The sequence below is a fragment of the Corticium candelabrum genome, chromosome 8 (genome assembly GCF_963422355.1).
Source record: "Corticium candelabrum chromosome 8, ooCorCand1.1, whole genome shotgun sequence".
Taxonomy (NCBI): domain Eukaryota; kingdom Metazoa; phylum Porifera; class Homoscleromorpha; order Homosclerophorida; family Plakinidae; genus Corticium; species Corticium candelabrum.
This window is the reverse complement of record NC_085092.1, coordinates 4654196-4666470: the sequence shown is the minus strand read 5'-3', so window position 1 is coordinate 4666470 and position 12275 is coordinate 4654196. Positions and strand designations below refer to the sequence as shown.

The window sequence follows — 12275 nt, the reverse complement described above, 5'->3', positions numbered from 1 at the left end:
AACGCACATTAGTAACACGCACTGGCTTCCTTCTAAGGAGTGTGCCGTGTAAACGCGGGCTGGAAACTGGGCTGGCACGAGCTGGCGCGGCTCGGCTCGCTATGCGTGCTCGCGTAAACAGGGTATTAGAGCTGCGATTTCTAATACCCCGTTTACACAAGCACTTGTAACTAGCTAGGCGGGACAGCCAGTGCTGGCTCGGGTCAGCTTGGTTTGTAATCGTGGTGTAAACGCAGGCCGAGCCGTGCCGAGCCGTGCCAGCTGGGCTCGGTATTTCTAGCCGGGCCAGCGCCCGCCAGCCCCGGGCTGGCTCGGGTTAAGCACATCGTTGAAACGCATAACGTGTTGGAGATGGGCCGCGCATGCTCATTTGGCCGTCTCGCGTAACCACACCTCTTTTCGCCGCGTCGTACTTCCACGCGAAAATGGCACAAAAAGCGTAGAGCGAGACGGAGACTCTGTGTCTTAGACCCCATTTACACGAGCTCAGCTCCAAACTGAGCCGAGCCGAGCCAAGCCAGCCTAGGCTAATGAAGCGAGCCAGCCCTTGTTCACACGACGTTCTGACAAAGCGAGCCAGCCGAGTTTTAGTATGCGTGTTTTTCGGTGCGCACGCTAGGTACAGACGTCGTCATTGAACAAGCTGTCCGCGCTTACTTCTCGCTGGCACTAGAACAGTCTGCGGAAATATCGACGAGAAGTACGAGCATAGACGTCAACGTCGTCTTCGTTTTCACAGGCACTACACAACCGAACCGAACCAAACCGTGCTGGCATGACAGCTTGAGGTGGGCCAACTCAGCACGGTTCGGTTCGGTTCGGCCGGCATTCACACGAGGAAGTGAAACCAAGCCAAACCGTACTGTACCATGCTGGCACAGTTACAAATGCTCGTGCGAATGGGGTATAAGGGTAAGTTTCGTGGTTTTACTCAATGTTTCGTCTCCAAATTTGAAAGAATGCTGCTTTTTGCAACTCAAATGTTTGCCACTTTTGACTGCGCACACTCAATTAGCTTAAATTTATTAGCGCGCTGTTGGAAGGCCGTCCTCACGTGATTTTGCCGCGCATGCACACATTCACACATCACCTTGCTAGAGAAGCACAACGCAAGTCTCATTGTTCTATTGCAAGAGCGACGATAATGTCTATTCTGCAGTTGCTCACTCTGATTGCAAGTTTGGTGACATTTGCAGCTTCTACAGAGCATACATGTGATTGTGCGACAAGGCAAGCCTTAGAGACCATATTCATTTGTGATTTAGCAGTTGTGGGTGCCCATAAAATTTCAAATAAAGTGCATGTATTCTTTGTTTCTAGGTCAAGTGATTTAACACTCCAACAGCTTTGTCAATCTCTTGCCACCATTCCAGAAGTAAGTAGGTCTTAGAAATGTGCAAACTGTATATAGAATCATGCACACGCAACTGGAGTTAGACTTTTAGCGATGTCGTGAGTTGCAGCCTTGTGGAAAATGATTCTCTCCAATCTAGTTCATGTCAGTTGTCGCGGAGCTCTGCATGTGTGACATAAATTGATTAAACCTTTTCCTTGTCAATGAGGAGACGTGGTGTCATAATGAGGTGTTTATCAAGTGCACTAGCGTCTTCTATAAGCTTCGCAGAATCTCTGACACGTAAAGGATGCAAGTTGATAAAGTATCTTACGTATCATAAAAATTAGCCGTTGTAGACTACATTGTAATACTAGCATCTTCAATTGGTTTGCCTTAGCTGCTAGAATAAGCTAAACGAGCTTCTTGCAAAAAGTCCCACTTAACGCGCGCGAAAAGTCCGCCCCTCCCATCTAACGCGCGTGTACAGTGTAGTGTTGTGATCTATAACGCGCACAAGAACGTGTAATCACGTTACATAACCTAGGGTTAGCTAAATGAATTAAAAATTGACAATTGCACCCGCATGTTTAGTGAATTAAGGAGATCGACGCTACACCGGCCAGCACAAAGAAACTACATGTACACTCCAGATAACTATCTGCTTGCCTTCCCATCTGTCTGTCTGTCGGTTTATCACGATAGGGTATATTAGATCTTTCTATGTTCTAATTTTCTAATTTTTATTTAAGTTTTTAAAGGTGCAAATGTTATATTTTAATTAAAGCGCATATATTAGTTATGAAATGAACATCTTTCTGCCTGTTTGAGTCACCAGGTGCAAAGTGCAGTAACTGTTAAATCATAGAATATACAAAATGTATTGACAATAGCTACAATTTGATTTAATCATTACGCAACTGAACACACAGTTGCTCTCATGTGTGCATCATATTCATCCTATTACACATAAACAGTATACCCAGATTACCCGCAGGCATGTACAAGTGCATTCATGCACGGTATACATTGATAACATCGTCAACAACAAACACTCAAAAGAATCAATACTGCTGGCTTTCATTTATAGCAGCAGCGTAGTGTTCTGATATAACTTTAACTGAATCCAGGTTGCCTTTATTTTGTAGCCAACAACCGAAGTTTCAAAGCAAGCTGCAAATGGTTGGCGCGTTTCGCCAGCTGAATATTTTGGAACAGGCATAGACGGACCCCTTGTTGTAAACGAGCATGACAACGTAAAAATAAACAAATTTGCACAAGTCCTCAAGGTTACCAAGAAGGGCAGCGAAAAATTAAAGGTCAACCGTGTCAACATATTCACTGCTGGAAAAGAAGTTTACATTATTCAGATGAAAGGAACTAATGCTGGTGAATCAATGTTTGCAAGAGTGAAGACTGTTGACTTTAAAAGATCCTTTATAATCATCAACGCTGGACTAACTTTCGATTGCAACTCAACAGAGACTAATCGCTGTCAAGTAGTAACCGTACCACATTTTGTAAATGTTACACTGAATGGTCGAGCAATCATTTCTGGCACTCATTGGAATGGAGAAACCGGTGGAATTATAGTCTTCAGAAGCAAAAACATGGTATGGACATGCATGTACGCCGTGGACAATCTCTTGTTTTTGAACCTACTCTATTTATAGTGTGTGTGTGGACTGGGGTAAGATACTGATAGGGTGGGGTGGGGGGTGGCAGATTTGGGGTTGGGTTGGGTTGGAGATGGAGGTGGGGGTGGGTTGGGGTAGGGATTGAGGAAGGGGTTGAGATGGGGGTTGAGGTGGGGTTGAGGTGGGGTTTAAGTGGGGGTGAAGGTAGGGGTGGAGGTGAGATGAAGGTGGGGCGGAGGTGGGGTTGGAGGTGGGTTGGAGGTAGGGGTGGAGTTGGAGGTGAAGGTACGGGTGGAGGTGGGGTGGAGGTGGGGTGGAGGTAGGGTTGGAGGTGGAGGTGGAGGTGGGGGGGGGTCGGTGTGGAGGTGGGTTGGAGGTGGGTGTGAAGGTGGGTGTGCAGGTGAAGGTGGGTGTGGAGGTGGGTGTGGAGGTGGGGTGAAGGTGGGGGTAAAGGTGGGGGTGAAGGTGGATGTAGAGGTGGGTGTGGAGGTGGGGTAAAAATAGGGGTGGAAGTGGGGTGGGGTTGGGAGTGGGGTGGGGTTGGGAGTGGGGTGGGGTTGGGAGTGGGGTGGGGTTGGGAGTGGGGTGGTGTTGGGAGTGGGGTAGTGTTGAGGGTGGGAGAGAAGTGGGGTTGGGGTAGCCTGGGGTGGGGAGGGGATGGAGGTTGGGGTGGAGGCGGGGATGGAGGTGGAAGTTGGGATGGAGGTGGGGTGTGAGTGGGGTGGAGGTGGGGTGGGGGTGGAGGTGGGGGTGGGGGTGGAGGTGGGGGTGGGGGTGGAGGTGGGGGTGGGGGTGGAGGTGGGGGTGAGTAGGATGGAGTGGGGCTTAAGTCCCCTTGCTCAAGCTAGGAATTGAAATTTTCTGTGCCAGTGACTGTTGAAAATCTGAATGATACGGCAAATGAGGTAGTATTTTTGCTTACTCATGTGACATCCACGGTACAGTCCCTCGCTCGTGAGCATATCTTCCTACGCCACTGGCCTTGTGTGTGTGTGTGTGTGTGTGTGTGTGTGTGTGTGTGTGTGTGTGTGTGTGTGGGTGTGTGTGTGTGTGGGTGTGTGGGTGCGTGCGTGTAAAGTTTATCTGTAGGTAGATGTTGGCCCAACATCAAGTAAAATTTCTGCCTGTGCAATTGGATTTCGTGGCGGTGCATACGGAGACAACGGATATGGTTTTCAAGGTACGTAAAGCACCAATAAAATAAATATTCAATAAACTAGGTTAGCAATACATACCATATATATATATATATATATATATATATATATATATATATATATATATATATATATATGTATAGCAAAGAGTCATCGTACCTTTAAGGATCTGGCTGGGAATTCCAATGTTTCTCTAAGCCCCCGCCACAAAGCGGTGTACATTTTGTGCAATCATCGATAAGTTTGGTGACCACCACTTGGATGTAACCAGAAAAAAAAGTTGAGAATAAAACATCACAATGCCTTGTGTAAAGCAATTTTTAATGCAGTGCTAGTAGATGGTCCTCGTTGTCGTCGTGAGATGAAATGCAACAGGACTGGTGAAACAAGACCAGAAGATGCTGTTCATTCTGACTTTGAACAAGGTCTGCCAACTTACTTTGACCTTACCGTTCGAAATTCTTGACAGCCTTTTTACCCTTGTCAAAGCAGCGAGTCACCCAGGAGCAGCAGCGGAAGCCGGAGAGATTGAAAAATTTCAGAAGCATGATGGGATAGCCTCACAGTCTGGTGGTATATTTTACCCCCTTGTGGTTGAAACTTTAGATCTTTGGTGATCAAGTAGCCTAGAGGTTCTAAAGGTGATTGCAAGTAGAACATCATTCTATAACAATTCGTCTATTAGTCAGTCTGTATGCAATTTGCACAAGCAACTTTCTGTCAAATTGTGGCTTTTTAATGCAAGAATGTTGATTGCCATATTAGCACTGGAAAGTAGATTTGGTCCTGATTGGGACCTGTAAATATATAAAAATAATATATATATATATATATATATATATATATATATATAGCACAGGCAGCATTTTGCATCCGTTCGTAATTGAGACCCTGGGTCTTTGGACACCTTCTAGCCTTCAATTAAGTGCTCAAGATTATAGCACGTAGAGTTTCTTTTAAACATAATGTTTCAATTAGCCAATGCGTTAGTCAATTTCATCAGCAACTCTCTACTAGACTGTGGTGTAGCAATGCTAAAATGATACTAACTAGATGTAGTATAGATGGTACGGTTAGTCTCTCCTGGGACTTGTAATACATAAATGAAAATTATATTATATATAATATAAAATACATACATACATACATACATACATACATACATATATATATATATATATATATATATATATATATATATATATATATATATATATATGTATGTATATATGTATTTTATATTATATTCAAACTCAACGTCTTGTACTTCAAGCTGAATTGTCTTGTGAATCATTCTCGAATTATGTTTTCACAATTGAATAGAAAGTTGCTACATCACATTTTGGAAAGCCTGCAGTGGCGTAGCCAGGAATGACTCAAAATATGGAAAGGGGGTTTCCGGATTTGATACGGCAATAGCCACGCCCAAAACCACGCCTGCAATGGGTGGACTGCCGGTAAATTTAGCTTTACTTAATGATTTGACCTCTAACTGAAATATTTAACAGTCACTAGCCAGTATTAGGTCGCGAGTGTGCGTACGCATAGACTCCAACAATGTCATACGTATTAGCACTATATGGAACTGGTCTGAAGATAATCTATTACTCTGAACCTTCTTTGTCACTAACTAATGTATCCTGCAGAAGCATTCTACAAGGATGTTGTCGGGAAAATATGTTAATAATTTTTCATATAAATTCAGATCCATGCCATAGTTAACGTGCATGAGTGCCAACCCAGTCAATCTCTTCTCAGCCGTTGTTGTACGCGGGTATGTCTTAAGCTCCGTAGAACGCTAATGCTTCTCTCGCATTCACAGCTGGTGACTGGCAAAGTAAAGACAATTTGCAACAACTGGTGGATGTTTGGAAAAGTCTCATTAGCATGGAAAAGTGACTTTGAAAGCGACGAAGGTCGCTCAGCTGAGAAGCTCTTCCACTTCCACTTCCGTACGTGTAGCTCCTGCTGAAGTGTTGATGGATTGGGGAGGTCGTCCGCGTAGAATCGAACTCGGCAAGCTGGTGTGCAAGGTCTGTCATGCTTTGCTCATGCTCTGGACTCATTAGGACAGACGAAACGAGCAACAGAGCCATCATCGCCTTCTTCTGAATTTCAGAGAGGCGACTATTAATAGGTGCTACCATTTCATCCAGAAATGGAACTGTTAAATTCCTTCTATAGTAATCTTCCTGGACTAGGGCCGGCACATTACTTCTAAAAGTCTGTCGAGCTCAACGGCGTGGAATTGAAGGTAATGAAGCATTGATCGTCTCCGCCAAAGCAACTGCAGTGGCGCACAATAATTTTTTTGGGAAAGTATCGATGTCTTCTCTTATTTCATACAGAGCAGTCTTGACGCTATCAACTTTAACATAGGCGGAGCAGACGTCTTGGGGTCTGCCTTGTAAGGAAACTGTCAAACCCTTTACAAAGCCAGATTAGCCTCGTCCCCAGGCTCTCTCGCGCTAGTCTTGTCCGGTGCCCGTATGACAATTCCAGGCGCGAGAGAGTCTGGGATCATCCCGCCTACTTCCTGCCATATCTCCTTTCTAAATGCTCACTAAGTGTCACCCCCAACGTCATCAACTGTCACCCTCAACGTCATCAACTGTCACCCCGAACGTCATCAAGTGTCCCGTAACTTCAAAATCAGATTAGCGTTAGTCTAATCCAATAAACGTATCACAGTGAATGCTATGACCATTGTTGGGTGTTTGTGGCATATCCAGCACTTGCAGACAACTGAAGCATGTTGAAAAGGTAAGTCTATGGAGTGTTGGTGACGGGTGTCGTGTAGGCTTGTAGTCTGAGATTTACAAGTGGCGGAGTGATGACTTTCTAGCTAGTTCACACGCGGCCATTAGCGTTTGCGCACAGACTAGACTTTGTAGCAGAAAGCGCGCAATGGCAAGGGAAGGGGTTGATCTTGACATGAAACTACCGTCTACCCTTCAAGTATGAAAGCAAATACATCTTTTCGCGAAAGAATAGCCCTGGAAGCTTCAAGTTGACCCTCCAGACGGTAGTTTCATGTCAAGATCAACCCTTTCCCGTGCCATTGCGCGCTTTCTGCTGCAAAGTCTAGTCTGTGCGCAAACGCTAATGGCCACGTGTGAACTAGCTAGAAAGTCATCACTCCGCCACTTGTAAATCTCAGACTACAAGCCTACACGACACCCGTCACCAACACTCCATAGACTTACCTTTTCAACATGCTTCAGTTGTCTGCAAGTGCTGGATATGCCACAAACACCAAACAATGGTCATAGCATCCACTGTGATACGTTTATTGGATTAGACTAACGCTAATCTGATTTTGAAGTTACGGGACACTTGATGACGTTCGGGGTGACAGTTGATGACGTTGAGGGTGACAGTTGATGACGTTGGGGGTGACACTTAGTGAGCATTTAGAAAGGAGATATGGCAGGAAGTAGGCGGGATGATCCCAGACTCTCTCGCGCCTGGAATTGTCATACGGGCACCGAACAAGACTAGCGCGAGAGAGTCTGGGGACGAGGCTAAGCCAAATCAGGCATGTGCTACTACTAACGCCATTATAAACTCGAACTGCGTGATTGGAGTCAGAAGAGTTGCAGCTTTAGTAGGTGACTCTGCATTCCAATCTTGACCAGTGCTGAAAACTTTCAGTGTAGTGACTACCGAAGGCAATAGTTCCATAAAAAACTTGAAAAGATTCTATTTTGGCAGCCCAACGAGTTTACATGTGTTAATCAGTTTTGTTCTTCGACCTTGATCTACATGTAGCTCTTTTATATGTACCTAAAGCTCTTGTTCTCGTTTGGGAGACAAACTGAAGAAAAGGTATATATGATCTAAAGTGCCTTGCATGTTGCGAATCCCCTGCACATTACAAGCAGCAACGATACATAGGTTGAGGATGTGAGCTGCACAGTGAACATAAATTGCTTTAGGATGATTGCGCTGAATGCAAGCAGCGGCTCCTTGATACTTTCCCGCCATATTCCCCGCTCCGTCATAACCTTGTCCACGTAGATTATTGTCATCAAGGGAGTGCTTTTCCAGCGCACACAGTATATTCTGGGCAATTGCCTCGCCACTAACGCTAGAAGCACAATGCAAGAACTCCAAGAAGTGTTCCTGAACAAGACCTGATTTATCAACAAACCGAATGATGAGTGCAAGCTGTTCCTTGTTGGCCGCATCAGCAGCCTCGTCTGCACATACTGCAAAAACGTGGCATCTTAACTTCCTGAACAATTTTTTCTGTATCCATTGCCCAGTAGCTCCAATTAAATCATTTTGGATAGTTTTAGAATGATATTGCGAATTTCTAGGTGTAGTTGCAAGGTGCTCCCTGAGAATTTGATCACCTGCATCCATACTAAACCGAAGAAGTGCTTGAAAATTCCCAGTATTGCACACATGCTTAGACTCCTCATCTGTTGCAAGCTTGCTCTCACGATGAACTCTTAGAACAATGTTGTGCCTACCAAAGAATATAACTGCTTTGAGAATACTCCTCAAAATGGCTCTGTTTCTCTGAATGACATCGAAAGCTTGAGTTTGCAAATGCTGCTCAACAAACGAATGTCCGTTCTCCATTTGGCCTATGTATGCTGCAGAATCCTTCATTGCTACTCTATGAGTCGCCTGCACATTGTGTTCTTGAAGTGTTTTTTTCGCACGAGTAAAACATGTCATGGGAGTTGTTACCAACTGTCCAAGGGACAAGCGGCCTTCGGCAAGAGAACACAGTTCACACAGAAGCCCCCATAAAAAATCCGAGAGTAGGCCAACCAGGGGTACTCTTTCAACCATGGATGCTAAAATTATTAAAGTCACAAGCATCACATTCAATTTACGTACATGCAAAGTGTTATTTATTTACTAACTATTTTAAATAGTTTGAGTTTACAATTAATTTTATGTACTCAAACTGAACAGTTAATATTGCATGTATATAATTGATTTGTGATTTGCGTTTAGGAGAAAGGTAGCTACACAGGATCAGCAAAGAGGAGCGATTCAGCTAACAGGGGCGAAGGTGGCGGCGGTGGTAAAAAAGTTTGTTTATTACGCGAGACCCAGATATCCGGGCTAAGGGTATAGTAGTGGGCCGACGTGCGACCGTGCGACCGTACGTACGACCGTATTTTATACTCGATTAGCTATTCCGACGAAAATTGGTGTCATTACCGACCAATTGACGAACGTGATGTCATCCTATCAGTATGGCTCCACCTCTAATGTTTGGCAGCTGTGCTACGATAATTCAGCCACCAGGCGACCGTCCAGTACATGGTGTTTTATTCCTTGCTTTACGGGTTTACGCCACCGATGCCATGGCCATTAATGTCACAAACACCACATTCATTATACGTACATGTAAAATTTTTCGATATGTAAAATTTTAATAATTTGAGTGTAAAATAAATTTACTTATCTACTCAAACTAAACAGTTATAACAACATACATATTATTGTTTTGTGATTTACGTTTAGGAGAGAGCTACACAGGATCAGCAATGAGGAGCAATGCGGCTAACATGGGTGGTGGTGGTGGTGGTGGAAGAAGATATAGTTATTCAAGTCTTGAGAATGGAGGAGGTGGCGGTGGAGCACATTATTCTTCTGGTATAACTTGGCAAGTTACACAATCTATTTACACACAATCTATTTGCGTGAACACAGTCTATTTACACATATTGCTATAACTAATGTATACATAGAATATCTTTTCTAGTATATCCTTGCATCTATGCATGCACGAAAATATTTACGAAATCACCATCGTATGTTCATTTTACACATGTACGTTGGTATAGGAAATGATGGCTCGAACAACAATAATGGAGGAGTAGCGTATGCCACCTCTTCGATGACAGAGAAAATATTCATGGGAAGTGGTGGAGGAGGTGGTAATAGATATACAGGATGTTGCGCTTTACCGGGAGCTGGAGGAAACGGTGGCGGTATTGTAATGATATTTACTCCTGTAATTATCGGATCAGGAGGAATAATTAGTTCATGTGGTGGTAAAGGGCAAGCAGCCGGTCATAACTTTGCTGGAAGTGAATATCCAGGTGGTGGCGGAGGAGGAGCAGGTGGTTCAGTTCTGTTATTTACTGATTCTGAAGTACCCCAAAATGGATCAGTGAGCATTGACGTGACAGGAGGAAACGGAGGAACGACATCAAATATCGGATATAGTGCTTATACTGGCGGAGACGGAGGATACGGAGTGTATATGTTGGGGCAAAATACACGCGGACCAATAACTCTGTACTAGAAAAAGAAATTAATGAATGGCACCAGTTAGAAATGAAGAATGACATTGATTTGACTAGATAAGGACAAACATAATGCTTGCGAGACTAAAATCTCTAAACAGTGACGACGATTGCATACTAGAGTAGATGGTAACAAAAACGGAAACAGCCGTTGAACGCTGGAACTACAATAGCAAGCATTTAGACGTATACTGTACGATTGAGCAGTGAAGCTGTAGCAAACGAGCACAATGGCGTCTTAATTGGGTCTGTCTATACATACACAATATATATACATACACACGTATAGACGAACACGCATACATACAAACAACTACATGCGTGAGCGCTAGAGCGCGCGTTTTCAATAATATCACTTTCGTAATCATATTTTCACATAGTAATTTCACATTGCCATCATGACTAGACCGACCATGCATTTCTGTCTTTTCTTCTGCAAGTACCATAAACGCATAAAATTAACTAATGACTGTTTTTCTATTAATTTTGACTAGTCTTGGAATCCTAAGTTCAAGGAATGATTCACGCACTAATTTATGATGAATTTTAATAATCGAAAATTTGGAGAAAAACTAGAACGACCTCAGAACAAAAAATCGAATACAACGGGCCATACCAACAGTATCATTATATGTGTTAATATATAATCGCTCAGTAAAAGGCTGTGCCGTTGTAATGTCCTGTTAACAATATAAATGTCTTGTTGGAATGTCAGATTAACAATCAGGATGTCTAGTCATCAATCAAAATCTCTTTGGAGTAAGTCGCTACTCAGAGTAACTGTACCGGAGTTACAGTAAGAATGTGGAGGACAGTCATAATGTTGGAGTAACTGTTATTATTGCACGAACACGAACAAAGTTCTAAACCAGCCTGGTTGTAGACAATGACTAGGTTTGCGCATGCTCAAATACCTTTGGAGCCTTCTCCGTGTAATAAACTTTCTGTCTCACTAGGAGAAGACACGTGCCGGTTGTGGCACTCTCTATAGATCTACCTCTGCTATTTAAAGTTTAACCGGAATTTTCGCAATGTTTAGTTTCCAAATTTCAAAGAACGCTTCAACAGTTAGGAACGGTTTTTGTCCCTTCTAGTTACTCTCTGTTAATCAGTGGATGGCCGTCCTTACGCAGGTGCGTAGCCGACATAGAGCACAAGAGGCACGTTCATACCCTAAAAAATTGGATCTAGATTTTTGTCCCGGATGTGCACGTTTACGTTTGCTACGTTCTCTAAACGCTAGAGGTAACTAGCCTCGCGTAACCAGACCCCTTTCCGCCGCGTCATCCTTCCGGGCGAAATGGGGTCTGGTGAACAGGCTTTGATGTCGATGTGTCCCGCTTATCCAGAAATTGGCTATCTAAAAACCGGATTTAGTTTCTTAAACGCTTTACTAAAGACCAGACTGGTATGCAAGCAGTGCAATCCTATCTCATTAGCTTCTCTTGTTTTGTAGAGAACAACTCGAAGACTGAAGCTCGAGTCGTTGCTGTTTGTGAAATCTGCATGTCTACAGCAACAATTAATTAAACGCAGCCCTGGAAACGTTAACGTCGATAAGCTAGGCTTCCATCTCCTACGCAATCTGCCATGATTGACATCGTACATAGCGTTTGTGCGCTTGTGTCACAGCAGAGACTAAATGCGAACGTACTCGATGTAAAGCAATGCACAAAACACACGAGATGATTACCCAAACACAGAAAGACGACTCATATTGTTTCGATGACGTCAGCTCCAAGCACTTCAATTCCAGTACCAGATATATCGCTCACTCTGGACTGTCTGCGGTCGCTTTAGACGTTGAAACAGCAAACAGCATCGAGTACGTTCGCATCCATGTTCATTCAGTGCGTTCGCATTCAGTCGC

The 12275-nt window shown here is 43.8% G+C and overlaps 1 protein-coding gene across 1 annotated transcript; it reads left to right on the top strand.

The window, feature by feature from the left end:
* Positions 1 to 1101: 1101 nt before the first annotated feature.
* Positions 1102 to 10637, top strand: LOC134183319 (PE-PGRS family protein PE_PGRS33-like). Its single transcript, XM_062650814.1, has 6 exons — positions 1102 to 1230; positions 1321 to 1375; positions 2482 to 2946; positions 4060 to 4150; positions 9618 to 9749; positions 9941 to 10637. The coding sequence occupies exons 1-6, from the start codon at positions 1145 to 1147 to the stop codon at positions 10402 to 10404; spliced, it is 1293 nt and encodes a 430-aa protein (XP_062506798.1). The 5' UTR covers positions 1102 to 1144; the 3' UTR covers positions 10405 to 10637.
* Positions 10638 to 12275: the final 1638 nt, after the last annotated feature.

Coding starts and splice junctions, on each gene's coding strand:
- LOC134183319 (XM_062650814.1), top strand. CDS start 1,145: ATGTCTATTCTGCAGTTGCTCACTCTGATTGCAAGTTTGGTGACATTT. Junction 2,947..4,059: donor TCTTCAGAAGCAAAAACATG/GTATGGACATGC, acceptor GTTTATCTGTAG/GTAGATGTTGGCCCAACATC. Junction 9,750..9,940: donor TGGAGCACATTATTCTTCTG/GTATAACTTGGC, acceptor ACGTTGGTATAG/GAAATGATGGCTCGAACAAC.